General features: G+C 40.8%; 1 protein-coding gene across 1 annotated transcript in view; it reads left to right on the forward strand.

The window, feature by feature from the left end:
• SMURF1 (SMAD specific E3 ubiquitin protein ligase 1) overlaps positions 1–21734 on the forward strand; it is a 41263-nt gene that overhangs the window by 18202 nt on the left and 1327 nt on the right. The window contains exons 2-16 of the mRNA XM_062503866.1: positions 7846–7884; positions 8280–8388; positions 9218–9351; positions 9475–9540; positions 10374–10449; positions 10751–10989; positions 11781–11865; positions 13740–13886; positions 14981–15185; positions 15493–15596; positions 16992–17106; positions 18053–18231; positions 19058–19195; positions 19544–19664; positions 21159–21360. Of these exons, the coding sequence (XP_062359850.1) occupies positions 7846–7884; positions 8280–8388; positions 9218–9351; positions 9475–9540; positions 10374–10449; positions 10751–10989; positions 11781–11865; positions 13740–13886; positions 14981–15185; positions 15493–15596; positions 16992–17106; positions 18053–18231; positions 19058–19195; positions 19544–19664; positions 21159–21360 (1959 nt within the window). The remainder of the gene's footprint in view (positions 1–7845; positions 7885–8279; positions 8389–9217; positions 9352–9474; positions 9541–10373; positions 10450–10750; positions 10990–11780; positions 11866–13739; positions 13887–14980; positions 15186–15492; positions 15597–16991; positions 17107–18052; positions 18232–19057; positions 19196–19543; positions 19665–21158; positions 21361–21734) is intronic.

The following is a 21734-nucleotide window of genomic DNA, read 5'->3' on the forward strand; positions in this document are numbered from 1 at the left end:
ATAAGGCATTCAAGGCTTTATACCTTGAACTTATGAAAGTGAAGATCAGAGACACCTTAAATGAAACACACCTCCCTGAAATGCTGATTGAGCACAGGCACTGTTCTCTGCTGCAGGAGTGCCAGCTGTTTCATACCTAATTTTTGCCTCAGCAATATCGAAAGAATTCAGGATTTATTTTCTGTATTTGATTTTTAATTTACTGTTGTTCGCCTCACATTTTCCAGAGAAACAACTTCACGTATCTGAACATTTGGATAGGATTTCTAGAAAGGACCTGTTGTTACTGGGACTCTGGGATTAAGGCTGGGTTTGAGCTCGATCCCCAGCTCTGCCTGAGACCTGTTGTGAGAGCAATGCTGGGATGAGAACAGGATCCTGTTAGGTGCTGACATTTTTAGGGATTTGAAAAAGATGCCTTGAAACCTCCGTGGTGTTAAAAGTACAAAATATATTTGGCGATCTTAGTAAAATTCAGTTTGGAATCCGAGTTATGAGTGCATGTGGGTGGAGGAACATGTTTTTCATGCTTTAGGAATTTTTTTCCAGATGCTTTTGCGGTTCTTGGTTAACTATGAAAGCAAAGTATTGAGATTTCAGCATGGATTTATTCCTTAGTTTAAATGCAGTTTAAGAAAATTGAGCCACATAGTTTCCTGGTGTGTTTTTAGCTTTATTTTGGTGATGATGCTGCACAGCTCACATTGTGTCTGATCCACAGTGCAAGCCCAAGAATGTGCAAGGTGTGCAGTTAAGTCTGTCTGTGTAGACACCACTTGCTTGGAAATATGAATTATTCAATGCAAGTGCATGTGATTAGAGATGCAAAAGACTGGATAAGGGAAGAATTCCAGAGCTTTGTTGATCCCAGCAACTGTAACTTGCACAGTGAAGTGTGGAGTAAATGAAAAGTCCATTTTGTATTTCCAGCAGGAATTTTTTACTGAAATAGTTTTGTTTAGCTGTCAGCTAAGTGGTTGTATTTGCCCTGAGAACAGCATATTATTCTGTGTGGTTTTAACAGCAATTTTGAGGTTTTTACAGATATTCCTGTATCTTGCTAGTGCATGCAGAAACTGATGCTGTAGCTGAAGCCTGAGTGTATCCTTTATTTTCAGGGATTCAGGAGATGGTTTGGGGACACTTTAACAAACCAAAAACTTGACTGAATTTGAGAAATCTCTCCTTATAAAATTATTGTCCCACTTGGCTGTTGTCCTGGCAGAATTATTGGTGGGGGTGGATGACTGAGTTTTAGAAACCATGCAGTGGGTATAAATCACATTATGTTCTGTTAACGTATTTCCTGGTAAAGCTGTGTAAATGACGGGGCATTCTTGGGAATGGCTGTAAAATGGTGATAGCAATAACTGACTTAGCTGTTAAATCCCAGTTCTCACAGAAACTGGTTGTGCTTTGGACATGTTTGGAGACAGCAAAGAAAAAGTGGAAGGGATATGGGGGAGAACAGTGCTTCAAGGACATCTTGGTGACAAAGGAGGTGTCACAGGTTAGGGTCTCACTCTTGCCCCAGCATCTCTGCCTGTATTTCCTATATCTGAGCAATCAGGCCAAGGAGAACAAATAGCTGAAGGTGGTGAAACAGCAGTCTACTAAAGGTTTGCCCTAAAAAATCAACTTTAATAGAAAAAGCACCCATGGAATTACAATTTGAGTGGCACATGGGACAGATAAACCCCACAGGCAGCTTCTGCTTTCAGAGCTGAGGGTGTGTCTGTAAGACTCAAATATATGGGGATATTTGGGGTTTATGTCTAAGAAGCTGGAAACTGTGTGGAGGGTATGACAAGGCTCTTGGCCTGGATTAGAGAGAGGCATTGCAAAGTGGTAAGAAAACTGAGCAATAGCTGGGATTTAATGAAGGATTTAATCTGAGAAGTAACCTTTATCTCAGGTATTTGTTGGGGTGAGCAGAGGAGGAAGGAGAGAGAGAAAAGTTGGTATGAGGAGTAATTGATAAGCTTATTCCCACCTCTGATTTGTGTGCTTTTCTCAGATTCTGTACACCAGCATTAATTCAGCTTACTATTGATCTCCCTTTTTTATCCCTGCAAAGTTCTTCAGCTCATTCCATAACTCTTCAGTGTTTCTCCAAGTTTTACATCGCAGTCAGTTAATTTTTAAACTTGCTTTACTGGTCTTGTGCTGCACACAGTCTCAGTTAAAAAAGGAATTTAATGAGTCTTGTTCTTCCAATAACCCTGTGCTGGGTTTTTCAATGATTTATATTATTGAGGGCTAAGTCAGCCCTTGCTGCTTGTATGTGAAGACTTATTGTTGGAGAATTTTTCAGTTTGAGTAATTCTTAGGAAGGGAGATGAAGCTCTTGTGTTTTGTCAACTTGGTTTTGTTTGCAGTAGGAGAACTGCCTCTCATTCGTGACTGGTTTCTGCTTAGGTAGGATGGAATTCTGATTCCTGGCTAAGTAGATACTTTAATGACATGTTAATGGACTAATAAAAATGGCTTTTTCAGGGTGTGTGGTTTTTTGAAGATCTCTTCAAAGTTGTCTACTGTTTGCAACTGGCTACACAAAGCCAAGTTCCAACCCACGAGGAGATCATGCCTTGAAAAGAGGCTTTCATTTTTACTGCAGCCTACACAAAAGGGCCACAAAAAGGGTTCGTGTATCAACTCTAGTGACTCTGAGAATGGAGGGTTTTGTAATGAAGCCTTGCTTTAATCTGGTAGTCAAGGTCTGGTTTAACATGAGTTCAGGCAGAGCCTTCCAGTGTCAGGGCATGAATGTGGGGCCTGAAGTCAGAGGGGTCTCGGGGGCTTTTGGTTGGTTTGTGTCTCGGATTGCAAATCTCATTGGCACCACAATGCTGAGATCGTTAGTGAAGGCCACTCAGGGTGCATGTCAGGATGAAATTAGTTCCATACAGCTAATTGGCTTATTTGGCAAATGTAAGGGGAGGCTTTGGGTTTGTTTATCTCTCTGTGCTCGCAGGCCCTGCAGCGGTTCGGGTTCGGTTACTGAGAAGTTAAAACAGTCTGGATTTATGCATTTCAGTCTCGAGCAGACGAAGAGAAAGACCAAAAGTATTCTTAAAGCAAACAAAAAAATGACTAGAATAGAAACCTTGGCCTTAGTGGTGACAATTTAAAGTGCAATTTGTGAATAAAGTGGTGTATTTCAGTTCAGTGATGTGGCTAGCCATAGAGAAACAGCACTTTTGCACGCTTCAGCCATCTTCCCTTTCCCATAAAACCATTTTTTGTACCCCACCACATATAAATGATTGTCATCCTTAAAAAAAACCCAGACATGTAAAACCTTCACGGGTTGTCTGGTAGTAGAAATAAAACCAGACCTTATCTGCAGTTAAGTCTCATTTAAGGTTATGTGCAGGGAACACAACTTTAAGCAAAGTCATTCCTCAGGGTGGCTCAGAAGGGGTGGCTTGTGGTATTTAGACTGTTTTCCAAAATCCATGGAACTGTTGGGGCGACACATGATTTCACATAAGAGATTCAGCAAATATTTTAATTGTGGTCCATGAGCTTTGGGGTGTTGGAGCAGCATGTTGTGAAGAGCTGATGTTTGCTTTTTTCTCCTTTTTTGGGGGAGGCTTTTTTCCACTTCATCCACATTATTTTTGCCATGCAGCCTTCTCAGAATTGTTTTTCAGAATAGTGGGATTTCTGCTGTGGAAACCAGGCTGTGAGTGGCACAGAGGGGATTGAACTGCTGGGGCACCTCCACCACAGGCTACCAAGTTCACAAATCAAAACCTACACAGACTTTGAAGCATTAGCAGAGATATTTCTATTACTTGGATGCCTCAAATTTTGACCTGCTTTGCAGCCTTTTTCATTTTCCAGTTGTGTGCAGAAACTTTAATTTCATTTTGTGTCAAGATCTTTATTACTTCTATTCCAAAGCCTCATTGTTCTTCTTTGCTTCTATCTTAGAACAAACCAACCAGCCTGTGGTGCTTGTAATGATTGTGCTGGATATCTCTGTGATTAAAGATGGTCTGTACAGAAGGAAATATTAAGTGAAATCCTTTCTACGCCATCAGCCTGCTGGCCTGTGTTTATCTTCTGTCACAAAGTAAAACGAATGTATCCTGGAATCTGGCTGTCTGTTTGTACAAGCATAAATAATTAACCTGGAATATCCAAGGGAAGGCCAGAGATGGCTGAAAGGGATATTTGCCAGCGTGGTTCACTGTGACCTCCCCCCACTCACCTTTTCTAAGGAAGATGTGGATGTACTGCTGGTTTGGCTTGTCTTGTCTCCAAAATTAACTTGGATACTGAATTGAAGGCCGTGGTTAGCTCAGATGGTATCCACATGTAAAGGACCTTAATTTGAGCATGGAGGCTCCTACCTTGAACTTGCAAAGCGTGAGTGAGTGCAGTCCCAGGTGCACATTTGCCTGCTGTTTTGCATTGGTACAGGCTGGGCCTATGGAATATTTTCATCACTTGCCTTATTTACTTTCCTTAACCCCCCAGGAAACTGTGTCCTTTGTACACTGTGCAGCTGGAAACGCCTGTAACATCTTAGCAGTGTGCAATGGGATGGGCTGTGTTGGGAACTGGACTCTGTGATCCTTACTGGTCCCTTCCAAACTGAGACATTCTGTGGTGTACGGGAATAAATCTGGTGCCGATGCAGAGTCAGGCTCCGTTTACTTGGGAATGTTTGAAATTATTCCTCTCCCAGACTGTGCCTCTCTGCAAGTGCTGCCCTTGCTGCAGGATGGTGTCTCAGGGTGAATTAGCTGCTTTCTGATGCAATTCTCAGCTGGATTGTTCAGATACTGGTGCCACTCCGTGCTCTCCTCACTGTACCAGTCCTGCTCCTGCTGCACCTCCTGAACCACAGCACATGATTCATTCCTGTTTGGAGGCAGGGTGGACAACCAGGGCCTGGCAGAGGAACCTCTCAGCTCACTCAAGTTACATCCCCAGGGTGAATACTGACTTTGTCTAAGGCTCGTCCTTTCTTCACCTCCTGCCAAATATGCTTTCACACTAGCACTTCACCCAGCTGGCTAATTCGGCCTTTGAAATTATCTCAATAATGTCAGGTACTTAAAAAAACATTCCCATCCCTTTATAAATATTATAATCTGGATGTAAAGACATTGTTTCGGTGTTGTTTGGGATCTGTTGTATTAAAAAAAGAAGTTCTACAGAGCTGTGCAACAATTGGGACCGGAGCATAAACAAATCCTGTGTCAGGCTGAAACAAGTTGGTTGACTTTGAGGAGGCAGAATGTAAATACCCATGTCAGGAGAATTAGTACCTTTTGTAATGTTGCAACAAATGCAGGGAGATCACTCCTGCTGACAAGCCCAGAACCTTTCTTGTTTAAAAGAAAGAAAAACTAAAAGAAAAAGCACTTGGGAAAATGGGCAGAGAGGGGATTTGGGCAATGCCTGGGCAAAGAGCTTGGGGTCTGTCTCATTCTCCTAAACCCCCTCTGAACCAGGAATAAAATTAATAACTTTTTAAGCCTTTGTAACTAAACCTACCCAAGTCCATGAATTTGGGGCTTGAAGTAGCAGCCATCAGGTCCTCTCCTGTTGGAGATGATGTGTTTAAGAAGGAAATGTGGCACAGTCCCAGCTTTGCACAGCAGGGAGGGGCTGTCTGCTCTGCTGCTGGCATGGTTTCACATCCAAGTCTCTCCTTGCTGACCTTTGCCACCTTTTTTTTTTTTTTTTTTTTTTACTGGAATTTAGAAATCTGTGGCTTTTAAGTGATACAGCTCTTGCAAATATTTTTTTGCTCTAGTGGGTTTAACATGCAAATAGTGGAATAGAGCCAATGGTCCATCTCGGGCAGCCTGATTCTGGAGATTGCTCCATAAAGGTTTATTTCAGCTATTAGCTTTTGTGCCAATATTTTTCTTACAAGAAAGAGTAATAATTTTTGCAACCGAAAATTGAGGGTTTCACAGGCTACGAGTGGAAAATTGGCAGCTGTGCTCATCTACTGTAGACTGAAAGGCTGGGGCAAAGGGAAAAGAGTTAGATGAAAAATATAATGCTTCAATAATAGCTTTAGAAATTTAAGCTGCTATTTCGAAAGCACACCTGAAATATAGAATAAAGGTAATAATGATATGGACAGACCATATGGAGAAAGTTACAGATGTCATCCTTCTCTAGCTCAAGAAATTATTCTTAAAACTGGGGATGGCAAAGTAGAGTTATTTGATTTTTAAAATCTCACAGGAACTTCAGAATTCCTTTTGGCTGGTACTGGCATGCTCAAGTTGTGATTTTACTTGTACTTAGTCTCTCTTTCTTGAGTAGTTTTTCCTCTGAAACACCCGCAACAGGAAAAGGAGGTTAAAGGTTGCTCTGTCATGCTTCCACAGAGCACAGGATGGTGATCCTGTGTTGTTTTAAATGGAATTGCCATCCTCCTGCACACTTCTCTTTTTGGTCAGTTGTTTAAAAAAATTGCAAGAGAAGCTCTCTCTGATTATACAGTTTGCCAGTGTAAGAAAGAAGTAATTTTTAATCCATTCTAAAAATACTTTCCTGGTGTGGCTGCTTTAATTATTACTAAGAGGTAGGATTTATGTATTTTTTTCCACAAGCTTCTGGGTCAAATAGTGAATTACTTTGGTCTGTTTGCTTGACATGTGAAGTGAGGCAGTTTTTTCTCTGCTGCCTTTGTTACGTAGGGAATATTTCTCTGGAGCTGAGAGGTGTAATTCTAGTAGAAGTATATAAAAATAAATAAATAAAGTATTTGTTCCCTTGCACCTTCCCTTTCCTCGGTATGGAATTACAGTGAGACCGAGGGTAAATCAGGAAGAAGGGGAGATGGGGATGAGAAGGGGAAATGGTCCATACCTGGGGAATTGGCCATTGATTATCTTCTGAGCCTTCATTCTCATGCTGAAAGATTTCTTTTTTTTCCCACTGGGGAAAGAGACTCCCTCAACAGTAATTAGGTCTTTTATAGTTACCTTCCTTTCTTGGATCTTAGTTTGAGATAAGTTAGAGTTCTATTATTTTCCTCTTTGGCTCTGGAGTTGTTTTTCCTGGCCTGTTGGAAGAGTTTAATGGATACTAAACAACTTGGATTGCTGAGATCCTACTGAGCAGTCCTTATGGAAAAACAAAATTAGACTTGTAGCTCATTATAGACCTGGTAGAAATGGAGATTGATGTGAGTTTCCTGATCTAATTTTTTCTTAAACTGCTGTGCTGGTGAGTGGAATTGGAGAGAGGGAAACGATGTCTCATTTGTGGCTCTTTCAAAAGAAAACATCTTGATGCAGATTTTTTTTTCCAGTATATTTGTTTTTCTCCTGAGTGAGGCCCTGTCCTGCTTATCCTCAAACCTTTATGAATTTACAAATTGTTTCTGCTGTTGCAGAATTCCTGCCATGCTTTGTTTCACCATGTATCTTCATTCTGTGTGCAAGGAGCAGGTTGCACTGCATTTGATGGGACTTAGTGAAGAGGTCTCTTCCAGGAATCCCAGAACTGTTCTTTGTTCAGAAAAAAGAAACAGTTTACCCCTTGTTCTAAAATGGATGGATTCTGAAACAACAACAAAAATCCGATTTAGCATTTGTGCAAACATGAAGTAAAGAAAATTATGAGGTTTTAATGCAAAGGGATGTTGATTAAATCTTCTGTGTGTTATAGCAAGAATTAAAACAGCAAAAATAAAGCCAAATTTATATGTAAATATTCCAATTCCACATAAAGAAAACAATGCTCCCATTTAATATTTGGGGTTTTTTATGACTTATGATCAGGTATTATTTTAGCTGATATGATTGCCACAAAGCTTTTTTACGGTTTTAAGATTCCTTTATCTGCTTTTTTGTTTTGCAGTATTATGTGCCAAGAATCTCGCAAAGAAAGATTTCTTCAGTAAGTATGTCCTAATAGTGTAACTTTCTGCTCTGGATTAATCAGATTTATTTGGAGATGGTGCATTATTGTAGAGGCTCATCTGTGTGTGTCATTTGCACTGCATTCTACAGGAGTACACGTTCCTCTGGGTTGTGGATTGTGTGGACTTCAGGGTAAGAGCACTGAGGGCTCATGAATTCCAGCTGAAAGTCTGACTAATGGTGGCACAGGCAGGCTGCTGCTCACAGCTCTGTGCTGAGGGGTACCCAGAGCACCCACCTCAAACACAGGATTTACTAAAATGCTTTCAGGATAATGATAACTGTCCTTTCTTGAAGGGAGAGCTTCTAATGGCATAGTCTTGGAAGCAGCAAAACAAAGGACTGTTTAACAGCAGCTTTTCCTTTCCACAGGACTTCCTGACCCATTTGCTAAAATAGTTGTGGATGGGTCAGGTCAGTGCCATTCCACTGACACTGTGAAGAACACGTTGGACCCCAAGTGGAACCAGCATTACGATCTGTGAGTTGTTGCAAGGTCATAGCTAAACAATATTCCAGAGATTAGCCTGGTGAACAAATAGTGCGGGGTTGGCACTGCAACTTCGTTTTGTGTTAGCAAGAAGAGTCACATTTCATAGAATCTCAGAACAATTTGGTTGGAAGGGACCTTAAAGATCATCCAGTTCTACCCCCTGCCATGGTCAGGGACACCTTCCACTAGATCAGGTTGCTCCCAACCTTGGACTCTTCCAGGGATGGGGCAGCCAAAGCTTCTCTGGGGAACCTGTGCCAGGGCCTTCCCACCCTCACAGGGAAGAATTTCTTCTCAATATCCCATCTAACCCTGCCCTCTCAGGGACTGATTTTTTTTCTTTTCAAGAAGAAAATCCTTGTTAATAAAAGAGTGGTGCTTTGCTTTTAGGTGTTTGAATTTGGAGATATTTGTGTGGCAGGTACACAACACAAGGGCTTAGTGAGCTCTCCTGGAGCAGTGCCATCCAGCTTTTACAGAAAATGGTCCTTGTTGGAATGATTTATTTTCTTCAAATTATTAGAACCATAAATTCTGAAGTTTTGTACGTTAATCGACTTGTTGTTTAGCTTTTAATGAGGCTGGCTGTAGTTAAATTCATGCTGCAGCAATATCAATTTCCCATGCTGTGTGAAATCACTGTGCAGTAATTCATTAATAACAGCATTTTGGGCATAAGCACTTGTGTATTTATAATAAAGAGGCATGACCGATGGACTAAAATGTGTCAGAATTTGTACCAATTACAGCATCAGTTCTGCGGAGTAAAAAGAGGCTATTTTTTCTAAAATTACTCTTTTAATATGTATCTTTCTAGATACGTTGGGAAAACAGATTCCATAACCATCAGTGTATGGAACCATAAAAAAATCCATAAGAAACAGGGAGCTGGCTTCCTGGGGTGTGTCCGACTCCTCTCCAATGCCATCAGCAGGCTAAAAGATACTGGATGTAAGAGCAATTCCTCCCTGGTGTAACCAAGAACCCTCCATACCTTGTTGTACCTGAGTAATGGATAGTGTTCCCTCCCAGCCAGCCCTTCCCAGGGTTGATTTTTCCAATTCTCCTTTGCAGACCAGCGTTTGGATCTATGCAAACTCAACCCCACAGACACCGATGCTGTCCGAGGCCAAATAGTGGGTAAGAATGATCCCAGCTAAATTCCATCTGCTTGGTAAATATCCATAGGGAAAAACTCCTCTAGTCACTGCTTCTGTGCCTGTTCTGTGCTGTTTCTTCTTCTTTTACTTGGATTAAATTACATAACCTGAAAATTTAAATTACACTCCTATGCAGGAGTTTGTTTCCTCTCAGCTGATGATGGGAAACATTAAAAACAGGGAATGCATGTGGCAGGGTTTCTGCTGCATCTCTGGAAGGGTGAATGTCACTGTGAAATGATGCCTTTGGGCAGAGTGACAGGCAGAGGGAATCTTAGGTGTTAAAAAAGGATCTGGAGGAGTTAAAAGACATTTTACAAGTTGCTGGTTTGATACCTTTGACTCATGCAAGCCATTTCCAAATCTCAACAAGGCTGTGCTCATTTTACAGCAAATTTACCCCACGTTTTACTGCCCCCACCCAACCCCAGCTTTTCAGTGATATATAAAGATATTTGGCAAACTCCAAATTCTCACGCGAAGATGACATCTAGTGGTGAGCAATTTTTTTCCAGCTTCCCTTTCGGGATCCTCACGAAACCCAGATGTAGAACCTGACATGTTTGACATTTACAGAAATAAACTCAAGTTTTGAGGGGATGACCCTCTGGTTTCTCTTCTGCTTTTTAAGAAATTAGTAATGCTTTAAGAGAATAGAATGAATTTTGGTAAGTGATGTTCTTGTGTGTAGGATAGAGCTTTCCTTAATATTTTACCCTGTATAAATGTGGATTTTTTTTTTTTTTGCTTTTTGCTCTTTTTAAGAATGCAGTTTTTCTTTTATTGACCTGAGTTTATGTTTTCTTCTTTCAGTCAGTTTACAGACACGGGACAGAATAGGCACAGGAGGTTCTGTAGTAGACTGCAGAGGGCTTTTGGAGAATGAAGGGTAAGGATTGTTTTCTTTACATTTATTTAGAAAGTGTAAAGTGTGGAAAGACTGTAACTAACATTAGAAACTTAAGTATCAGTGTGACTGCTATATATTCTGGGAATGTATATCAGGCAGTAAGGTTATTAGGCTAAGGCTTTTTGTTACCAATGCTGAGAAATTTGATTGTAAAAACATTAAGAAAATGGCTCCTCTTGGGTTAAAACTCACAATACTTGAAGTTGTAGGGCAGGAGAAACAATCATTTCTGCATTCACTTCTCTTGTGATGGAAACTCTTGAAGTTTCCCCATTTTCAGAACGGTTTATGAAGATTCTGGGCCGGGGAGGCCACTGAGCTGCTTCATGGAGGAGCCAGCCCCGTACACGGACACGACGGGAGCGGCGGGAGGAGGCGGCTGCCGCTTCCTGGAGTCTCCCAGCCAGGACCAGAGACTGCAGGCCCAGAGGCTCCGCACCCCCGAGGTCAGAGCTCATGTCCAGACACCTCAGAACAGGCCCCACGGCCACCAGTCACCTGAGCTACCTGAAGGCTACGGTGAGTGTCCCACAGCTGGAAAACTGGAAGGGTTTCCTTTATCCAAAGAACGTCACAAAGAATTTCTCCCCTTTTAATCCGTGGAGGTGTTTTGCCTTGTTGGAACAAGAAGCGTCCACGTCCACGTGCCTCTCATTCTGTGTTTTGGAAAAGGAACTAAGTGCAGATGGGACTTTGAGATTGGCTAATTAGCAGTTGGTTATGCCAGGATACACTGAGGGGTTGATGGTAAATTAAACATGAGGTTGTGGTATGATGCTGTTACAGAGAATTCACTGCTAATCTTGGCTGTGTATCTAGGGAGAACGAATGTAAAGAGCTCTTTAAACTAGAGCAGTAATGCTGTTTTTTTCCTTCCCCCTTGGCACGTTGGGTAGGTTTGAGCCCACATTTGAGAAAAGATCAGGAAAATATATAAAAGCAACAAAGAAGCCAATAGTATAGAAGATTAGGGAGGATGAGATTAAGGAGAATTTAAACCTCAGAAAAGAGCACACCAAATCTAGCAGTAAAGAAATCTAGTTTGGGGGTTTGGATTGTCTCAAAATCTAACAATAAAAATACAAACTAAAACATGCTGGTGCATGGATCTGTGAGTTTCCAAAGAAAGTTGAAACATGTGGTCAGAGTAAATTTGTCAAGGAGAAAACAGTCCATGTTGCAAGAGATCAGTGTGATGACTCCACTGCTTTCTCCTAGGAGGAAAATACTCTAATGTCTTTGAAGTGTTTATTTGGAATTTTCTTTTTAAAGATTTGTAATTTAGAATAATCTTCCTTCCTTTTTTATAGAGCAAAGAACAACGGTACAGGGACAGGTTTATTTTTTGCACACACAGACTGGAGTGAGCACGTGGCACGACCCAAGGATACCAAGGTGTGTGTTTACAGTTAAAAGTCAGGGGGGGGTTGGTGTGTATTTGTGTGGCAGGATGCTGGATTTATAGGAGCAAAAATCTGTGAGATGGCCTGTCTGAATTTAAAGGGGGAAAAACCTTCCCAGCAGAGGAATAGTTTGGGATGTTTCTAATTACCTTTTCATCAATCATTAAGGATTACTCTTTTTGAAAGAAAGAATTATTTACTTGTGAATCATGTAAAACCAAAAGAAAAAAAATATGTAGCCCTTCAGGAATTCCTGTTTGCCAAATTCTTCCTAAAATGTTGATGTGGTTGTTTTTGGTGAAGCTACAAATTTCTGAAATTTTAATTTAATTTAAAAATGCAAATTTTCTTACCTACATTTTTTTAAAATGAAAACTGTTCAGACTCCAAATTGAAGAAAAAATGTTTTGTTTTTTTTTCATAAAATAATTGTTTCTTGAGTATTTAACTTGTAACCTTGGATGTATTAGTATTCACTTGTGTATAACTGAAGGAGAGATTACTTGTTATCTTTAACCTTGAAATCATTTGAGGTTTTTTATGCTTTAGGCCAGTGATTTGCAGCTTGAAAATTTGAATACTTGACATGATTAATTTAGTAAAGCTTCTTTAAACCTTAACCTGTACTTAATCCAGGTCTTTGTGAGTAAGGTCTGGTGCTCTTCCTGAGTAGCTGTGAATCTGGGCTGTTTCATGGGCCACCTGCACACCAGATTCAAGAGTGAAGTTTGTAACTCTCAGCTGCTGCACTGCCTGGATAATAGATGAATGTAGTACAGGATATTAGAAAAATGATACAAAGTAGTGCAGGCAAAAGTGGTGATAAAAGCTCAGTGTATGGAAGGAAATGAAAAATAAAGCTGAGAGAGAGAGAAAATAGCTGATTTTAGATTAGCTGCTACTGCTGGAGGAAGAAATGACAGTGGTTGTTCATTTGTGTCAGTCATGCCAGGCTTGTGTGCCCAAAGCCTTGTGTCTTTTTCAAGAGATGCTGGTCACCCTAATGAAAGGTGCTGCTGCTCCTCTCCCCAAATCCTTGAGCCAGGGTTTCAGGAACAGCAAAGGAAGTGGACACAGCAGTGTCTTTTGAGTCACAGGTCACACCTAGTTTAGTTAAAGGTGACTTTTGTGCTACCAGCTTGTGGTGCAAAAACCTAACCTTGGCATGAGGCAGAGATGTAGGTTAAAACTTGGCTGTCATCAAATCTCTGCAGGACTTTGAGATGCACAGCTGATCACAGCAAATGGTCCCAGCCATAATCTCCTTTAAGGAGCCTAGCAAGGGCTTGTCTGTCTGCCTGTGTGTCCCCTTGGCTTATACTCACTGTGACACTAGGGCACCTTCAGTGTACAAAGCATTTCCACCCTTCTAAAGTCTCTCAATTATGCAAAAGTTGCATGGTTACATTTAGGTGAGGAATTGTATGGAGTGGTGTCTTCAACCCTGAATCCATGCCAGCTGTCTAAAGAATACTTTACTCAACAATAGATTTTATGCCTAAAAATAATATTTAGGTTTCCTTCCTTCCTTTTCTTGCCACTCTTGGTGTTTTCCTCAGCTAGGCTGAGGAGCCTTAGGTATTTTCAATCTTTTTAGGTGTAAATACATTCTGTGTATTGAATTCAGACACTGCCTGGAAGTAAGTGACTGCTTTTAGCAGCACTTAGAGTAATACCTGAAATGTATCCAGGATGAAAAGGATGAGTGAATGTGTTGCTAAAGCCTTACTCTCAGTGCTGTTTCAGTCAAATAGTCAGGATTCTAATCTTAACCTAATTAAAGAGGTGATTTTAATTTTTCTAAGTGATCTCAGTATTTGGTTAATTTCAGATGTGCATTAACATCTTGTTTGTTTTTCACTTTAGAGACCTTAACAGTGTGAATTGTGATGAACTGGGACCTTTGCCTCCAGGCTGGGAAGTCAGAAGTACAGTTTCAGGAAGAATATATTTTGTAGATCATAACAACAGAACCACACAATTCACAGATCCACGACTACATCACATCATGAAGTAAGAGCTTTGCCTGATAAATAATTCCTGTCAGGTCTGGGAGTCATGAGGGGCTGAAACCCTGAATGATAAGTGGGGAACAGATGCAGCTAGTGCTGTAGTCAGGGTCCAAGCATTGGTTCTCAGTGCTGGTTTTATCTAAGTTTTTTTGCTGAGACTCTTCAGAGGGGGTTTTACTCTGCTCTGCACAGTTCTGGAATTGCTGGGGTGTGGAGTAGAGAGTCTGCCAGGGGTTCTCCAGCAGTCAGCTCACGTCTGTCTGGATGAGCAGTTGTAGCTCTGTGCTGGCTGTTCTGGATCTGGACTAACTTTGAGCTCCTGTGAGCTCCAGACAATGGGAACACAAATCCAGCTGGAGTCTGGTCAGTAGGTGCTGTGCACAGCCAGTTTGGGTTTAGCAGGATTTAGTAAGATCAAGCTCTGCATCATGGAAAGGCAGCTGAACTGTTGTGGAACTGCCCCTGGAAGCAGCCTGGCAGTGCTGCTTGTGTCCAATGCCAGACTTTTTCCTGTGCTTGAGGCCAGCCAGGCTGGCTCTCTATCTAAAAATTAATTGCTCTAAGGCCCAAATAAAGCACTGATGGATAAGGATAGTTGAGTGTATGAAGCTGGAACTATTTGGAACAAGTGTATCTTTCTCTCTTTACAACCGGAGATGCAATATTTTTCCTGTGTCAGGAATCCCCAGCCTCATTTTGCATGGAGCTGGAATAAAATGCTTTTACAGTTGTTAGATGGTTCCCTTTTTAAAGCATTTTTGCTCCATTAAAGATCTCTTTCCTTGTTGCACTCTTGCAAGTTCTCTCTATGGGGGAGAATACCACATAAACTTTAATTACTGTTCAGTCAGCAATCAGTGATCATGCTCCAGAGCCTTCCACAAATAAAACCAGTTCAAAAATGCTGAAACTCTTTAAGTTTCTGTGTTGCTTACATCCCTGAATTTAGTGTAATGATGGTATAAAAGTATCCAGCTGAATACACGTTTCACTCCATGTTCCTCTTAGAGAAGCTTAATAATATCTTCCATCATTGTTTTACATATTCCTTATTGTTATATGTCCAGAGTAAATATTGTCCTTTTTTTCTCCAAGCCATCAATGCCAGCTAAAAGAGCCCAGCCAGCAGCCTCTACCAGCTCCAAATGAGGGATCATTGGAAGAGGGTGAGGAGTTGCCTGCACAGAGATATGAAAGAGACTTGGTACAAAAGTTGAAAGTTCTTAGACATGAGCTGTCTCTTCAGCAACCTCAGGCTGGTCACTGTCGCATTGAAGTATCCAGAGAGGAAATATTTGAGGTATTTGATTGATTTTTTTTTCTTTTTTTTTTTTTTTTTTTTACTGGTGACAGCAGCTTTTGCCCCTGAAGAGTTGAGTAAAACTGATCAGTGATCATAACAAATTCGCTTCACAAGCACCCACCACATCACAGAGTTGACATTGAAATATGCTTCAGATTTGCACTCAGAGTCATGTTTTCTGTAGTTCAGTAATAATTTATGTATTACAGAAATGCAGAAATCTTAATTACAATATTAGACAAATCTTAATAGTGTTAATTATAGAAAGAAAATAAAATAGCTAATTGTACAAATGCACGTACAGGAATCCTATCGTCAGATAATGAAGATGAGGCCAAAGGACTTGAAAAAGAGGCTTATGGTGAAATTCAGAGGAGAGGAAGGCCTGGATTATGGAGGAGTAGCAAGGTGAGATTTTTGGGGGTTTTCTGACACCTCTTAACTGTAAAGTTGCCCTTTAAGTTCCCCGAGGTTGATACCATCCCCTATCAAGTTACCTGTTAATGGCATATGTTACTTATTTCTGGTCTAGTTTATAGACAGGGGCTGTAGCTTCACTCTTTATACAGTAGGTTGGAAAGTGGAAGCTTGTGATTTAACAGTTGTCCCACTGCAAGTTATGAAAGTCTGATCAGCTCAAATTGTGAGGTCTCTCAGGGAGTGTATAGACCCTGAAGGCAGATCCAGATCACAGGAATGGTTTTGTTAAACACACCTCTCTGATTTTCCACAAATGGATTGCAGGAGGGTAGGGGTTCCTTTTTGTTATGTCTCAGCTGCATTCAGGAGAGTTCTCTGATCTGTTGGAGCAGGAGTGGAGATGAACTAATCCTAAGCAAAAGGTAAAATTTTAGCCAGGATTTGCCTCTCTTAAAAATTACAGTAATTCCCTGTGGGTGGCATCAGATCTGAAATTCAGGAGCTGATCACTGAAAAAACGCTCACCTTTGTGGTGGCTCAGAGTTGTGTAAATTCAGGGAGAAATTTCTCAAATCCACAAAAGCTGTTCACTTAGGTGTCTTTCAGTGATCAATCCCTGGACAAAGGAAAGAACCTGGAACATTCTGAGCAGCCTTACCCTAGGCAACCTTGGGTGTCTCCACTATCACATCCTGTTGCCCTGATGCCTTTCATAATTGCCCATTAGTTGCAACTGACTCTTCCAGATTAGTGCAGCTCCAGTTCTAAGCATTACAACTGATAGTTCTCTCTGAATATTTTGGACCTGGGAAGGGTGTCCAAATTTAACAACAAAGGGGTATTTGTCATTGTAACTTGGGAGGTAAGAAATAGCTTCAGTTCTGCTCCTGTCCTTGTGTGTTACACAAGGTGAGAGAATTTACCCAACCCCTCCTTTTAATGCGTTTGGTCTCTGTCCCTTCTGGCCTCTGCTGAAAGCAGTCACCAAACTGGCAGAAAAACAGCTTTTCTGAAGATCCCCAGTGATTGAGCTGATTCTAATCAACAGATTTTTAAAATATTTCCTTGTACTGTGCAGTTTGCTGAGAAGCAGATCTCATAGGCTCCAAGTAGCTGAACTCTGTACAAAGGCAGGATTATTTTTGGGAGCGTGGCTTGTTGAGACTCAATTACTTGACAGCATTGTCTAACAGCTTGTTGTAGCTTCTCTAATTGATGTTAATCCCTTCAGTGCTTCTAAACTAAACCAAGTCTGCCCTGAGTACAGGAGGACATTGTGGGCTTTTAATTACACCCATAACTGATCAGTCACAATAATTATGTTGTCTAAAATTTAAGTGCGAGTTGCTTTCTTCATAATATTTTTTTTTTTTTTTTTGGCAGAGAGTGGTTGTATTTACTGTGCCATGAAATGTTGAATCCCTACTATGGACTCTTCCAGTACTCCACAGATAACATTTACATGCTGCAAATCAATCCAGACTCTTCTATCAATCCTGTAAGTACTAATTTCTCAGCAAAATTCCTACTCTAAGAGATGTCCTCTGCAGTTTCTTACAGCTCTTCTTCCACAAGAAGAGTCTAAACTGCAGGGTAAATTGGAATAAGAAGGTGTTAAAGTCTTAAATTTATACAGTAAGAAGCAGAGGAGTTTTTTTCAGAAATTAGAAGCATGATAGCTTTTGATAAATACCTGATTTCTTTGAGACTCCTCAGTACTGATTGGTTTGGACAGTGATTCTGAGAAGACAAGACAGATGAAATTCACCTTCACTGTGAGCAGGGGTGGTTGTGCACACAGCATTACATTCCCAGCAGTGCTACCCCATGACTTTTAGGGATGGATCCCTTGCTTGCCCTTTCTCACTACGCTGCTCTGCTTGCTTTTTCTCTTACTGGAGGATTTGTATTGATGCAGACCCTAAAAGGAGCAGCAGTTCTGAATTAGTAGAGGGAATTCTTCCTGACATGACATTTCCTGACATTTGCACTGGAAGATGAGGGAGGTGGATTGGAAGAATGTCAACCATAGGACTTACACCTCAGCTTTCAAAAGTTAGTTTAAAAGGAACATGAAAGAAATGAAGGAAACAAGCACACTGTTTCCTCAAAAGTGGATACATTTGGATGGCTAAACAAAGAATAAACGAAATTTTTTTGAGTCCTCATCTTCTCGGATTCTGGAGGTTTCACAGGGATTTTCTTTTTCCAAGTTTTTCCTTTTGGGAGGTCTAGAGACATGAATCCAATTTATTAATCAGGTAATGCACAGAGACTTGTTCAAGGTTTTTAATCATTAAATGCTTTTGTTTTGGTTATGTTGTGAGGAAAAGTGATGGCTGCTCTTGCCCAGAGGGCTGCAGGTAACTAACACTGAACGAACCACCGAGGGTGCCACAAGATGTCAGTGTCTTCCCAAGGCTGACTCTCCTCTCTCCCTGCAGGACCATTTGTCTTATTTCCATTTTGTTGGTCGGATAATGGGTTTGGCTGTGTTCCATGGACACTATATCAACGGGGGGTTCACAGTTCCCTTTTACAAACAGCTGCTGGGGAAGCCCATCCAGCTCTCCGATCTGGAATCTGTTGACCCAGAATTACACAAAAGTTTAGTCTGGATCTTGTAAGTACTGAATTTAGCAATCTGTACAGAAAATGGGGTAGAGTTTGTTGGCAATAGTGAGATGCTTTAGACAAAGAGGTTGCAAAAATTTTTTATCGTGGCAGTCTGTACGAAGTTATTAAACTATTCTTAATATAACAAAGGTACTTGAGGAAAAGTTCTCAGTGTAAGCTCTCCTTGCAATAAAGTAGATACTAAAGCATTAAAGGTTGCATGGATATGGTAGAATATCACAGTGTCAAAACCCAAACTCAGGACAGAGGTCTGCAGGTAAGCACAGCCTTCTTCAGAATTCCAGCTCTAATGAAAATGAAAATAAATTGAATTAATTTGGGCTTCTTTATGCTCACAGAACAAGATCCAGCATTCACTGCAGTTTTGGGACTCTTCAGAATTGCTTTACATTATCTCAATTTCTTTTCCTAAATACTGGTTTGAATTTTGTATTTAAAGAAGTTACTGATCATGAAGTTTGCTACGTATGATCTCTTCTCTGCTTCACAGATACATGACAGCAGATCAGATTCTTGCTGGGTGTATATATATATAAATATGTGTGTGTGTGTTTTTCTGTATATAGGGTTTTATCCAGCATCCTGAGTTCTGTTAGAATTTGATGAATATCCCATATCTGATCAGGCTCTTCAGCATGTACTAAACCATACAGAAATTGGTGATGGTGGAAATATTCCTCTAGTATGTGAAGTACAGGTGCTAACTAAGGTTTATCCTGAAAAATACCCAGGTGTTCAAGTAACTGTCAGCATCACCACTGAGAGTTACCAAAATACCAAAAATACTGAGTTTACCCTCTGTCCCTTGGCAGAGAGAACGATATCACGCCAGTCCTGGACCATACATTCTGTGTGGAACACAATGCCTTCGGGAGGATTTTACAGCATGAACTCAAACCAAATGGCAGGAATATTCCAGTGACAGAAGAGAACAAGAAGGAATATGTCAGGTATTGCAAACAGAAATATTTCCTGCAAAGGTAGTGGGAAGAGGGTAGTAAACAGAATTTTTGTATGTAGTGAAGCTAAGGAAGTATTTTGAGTGGGAACTCCTGAGTCATAAATGACATGAATGTTTTCAGTGGAAGATGAAGTTCTGAATGGCACTTTGGTTTTTCCACTGATGGTGCAATAATTAATTGTTGATGGAAAAAGGAATGGATAAGCACTTCTTTAGTAATACAGAATGTGTGTATTAGAAACAAGGTCCTCTGTAAAATGATCGTTTTCCAAGTCTGCTGTAAAAATCCCAGTGCTGTCTAGTTCATCACCCCTGACTTTTTCCTTCTCCCTTACAGGCTGTACGTGAACTGGAGGTTCATGAGAGGAATAGAGGCACAGTTCCTGGCTCTGCAGAAAGGTTTTAATGAACTTATTCCTCAACATCTCCTTAAGCCTTTTGACCAGAAGGAACTTGAGGTACGTTTTATCCACATGGATTATTGTTCTGTAATTTGTTTGATCCACAGTCAAGCACTGATTTAAAAAACAAACAAAAAACAAACAAAACACAAAACTTACTTCATTTTATGTACCATAAAGCTGAGTATTTGTTTAACCAAACCCTTTAAGGTTTATTCTAGACATTCTTTGGGTTGATATTATTGAGAGAGCTACTTAAACAGGGAAAGACAAATACCATGGTGTCTGTCCAATGACTAATGCTCAAGGCAGGTGGTCTGAGAAGGAGGAAACACTGCAAGTTTGAGGAATTGTTGGCAAGACCAGACTTGTTATTTACCCTAGAACCTGTTTTGTCCAGTAACTTCTCATTCATGGCTGTTTCTGTTCGCACACAGGAATTGGTTTACAGAAGTAGAAGAGTTGAGCATATAGAAAATAAATTAATTTGTCTTCTTATCAAATCCTGAGGTGCAGAAGGCTACTTCTTATAATAGTTCAAAGTAAATTGCTGTAACAGCAATTTTTCCTCTGGTTTTGCTTCCTAGAAAAAAGAAGACAAACTGTGGAATATTCATTATTTGTGGTATAGAAAGCACTAACTTTGTGCTAGTCTGTCATGCATTTTGGTTAATCTCACAAAGTTCTTGCATTCCATTTGCTAAAAAAGGTAGATTAAAAAATCCATTAAATATTTCAATACTTTCCATGTCAGAACAGTCACAACTCCCCTGATGATATGAGCAGGTGTAAGTGGATGCTGTCTTGCTGGCACAACAAGGCAGCTGCTAAAGGGCAGCTCTCAGCAACTGGATTCTTACTGTGGAATATTATTGGAAATTTAAAATACTACACACGTTTTGTTTTGAGGGGTGAAGTTTCCCCTGTGCCATTTATTTGTTGTTGCCAGAGGAGTTGGTTAAATGCATGGCCAGCAGCAACTTCCTTTTACAGTATTTTGCCACCTGGTGTCATCTGGAAAAGAGATTGAAGTGATATGTCTGGTCTGTGTCAGAGATTCTCACAAATGGGGTCAAAAAACAGATGCAAAGTTTCTGTAGTTTGTTGTGGAGCAGCAAAGCAACTCAGATGTTCCCATAAACTGAGCAGGATTCCATTGTCACTGGTATTGGCACCTCTAGGACAATCCTGCAGCAGGACAATGATGCTGTGCCACAGCCTTATTCCAAATCAGTGCTATACCCTCCTAAAGACAGGCTGTACCTTCCAGGGAGCACAGATTTAATAAAGCAAGTCTTCCATGGGCTTCTGACTCATAGTTACTTGTGGAAGTTCTAATGCTGGTAAAGCACTGCTTGGGGTCAGTTCTAGTGCAGCCAGTCTGGAGAGATTTACTGCCAGTTCTGTACTGGTTTGGAATGTTACCTTGCACCAAAAAAGTGGGTGAAGCACCCAAACAATGCCAGGCCTCGTGACATGGTTGGATGTGTGTTTATAACTGCAAACCTGCAATTACTCTGGACTTTAAAGCTCTTCCTAATCTTTTACCAGCTGATCATAGGAGGCCTGGATAAGATAGACCTGAATGACTGGAAGTCCAACACCCGCCTAAAGCACTGCATGGCTGACAGCAACATTGTCAAGTGGTTCTGGCAAGCAGTGGAAACGTTTGATGAAGAAAGAAGGGCAAGGCTGCTGCAGTTTGTGACGGGCTCGACGCGTGTCCCACTTCAAGGTTTCAAGGCTTTACAAGGTGACTGATGTGGAGGCTGAGTTAATCTGTGGTTGGAGAAAGAGATAAAAGTGGTGTGGTATTTACAGGCCCCTTGTAAAATATCAGCATACTACTGGATAAGTCAAGCACTTGTAAACTTTAGAGCCTGAGAGCAGTTTTACATTTGTCAGCAGCTCAGCTGCTGCTGCTGAGTATTTTGGCTGTTGCTGATAGTGATGGAGGCTGGTAAATCTGTTACTGTGCAGTGCTTTGACTGCTGTGAATTTTGGCTCGTCAGTCTCCTACAGCTCTGTGCTCTGAGCTGAGGTTCAGATCATTCCATGCGAATATGCACAGGGATATGTGGCTGACTAAAGAACTTTTTCATGTGAGAATTGTATTCCCCTCAGTGT

Source organism: Cinclus cinclus, chromosome 16 (assembly GCF_963662255.1).
Source record: "Cinclus cinclus chromosome 16, bCinCin1.1, whole genome shotgun sequence".
NCBI lineage: Eukaryota > Metazoa > Chordata > Aves > Passeriformes > Cinclidae > Cinclus > Cinclus cinclus.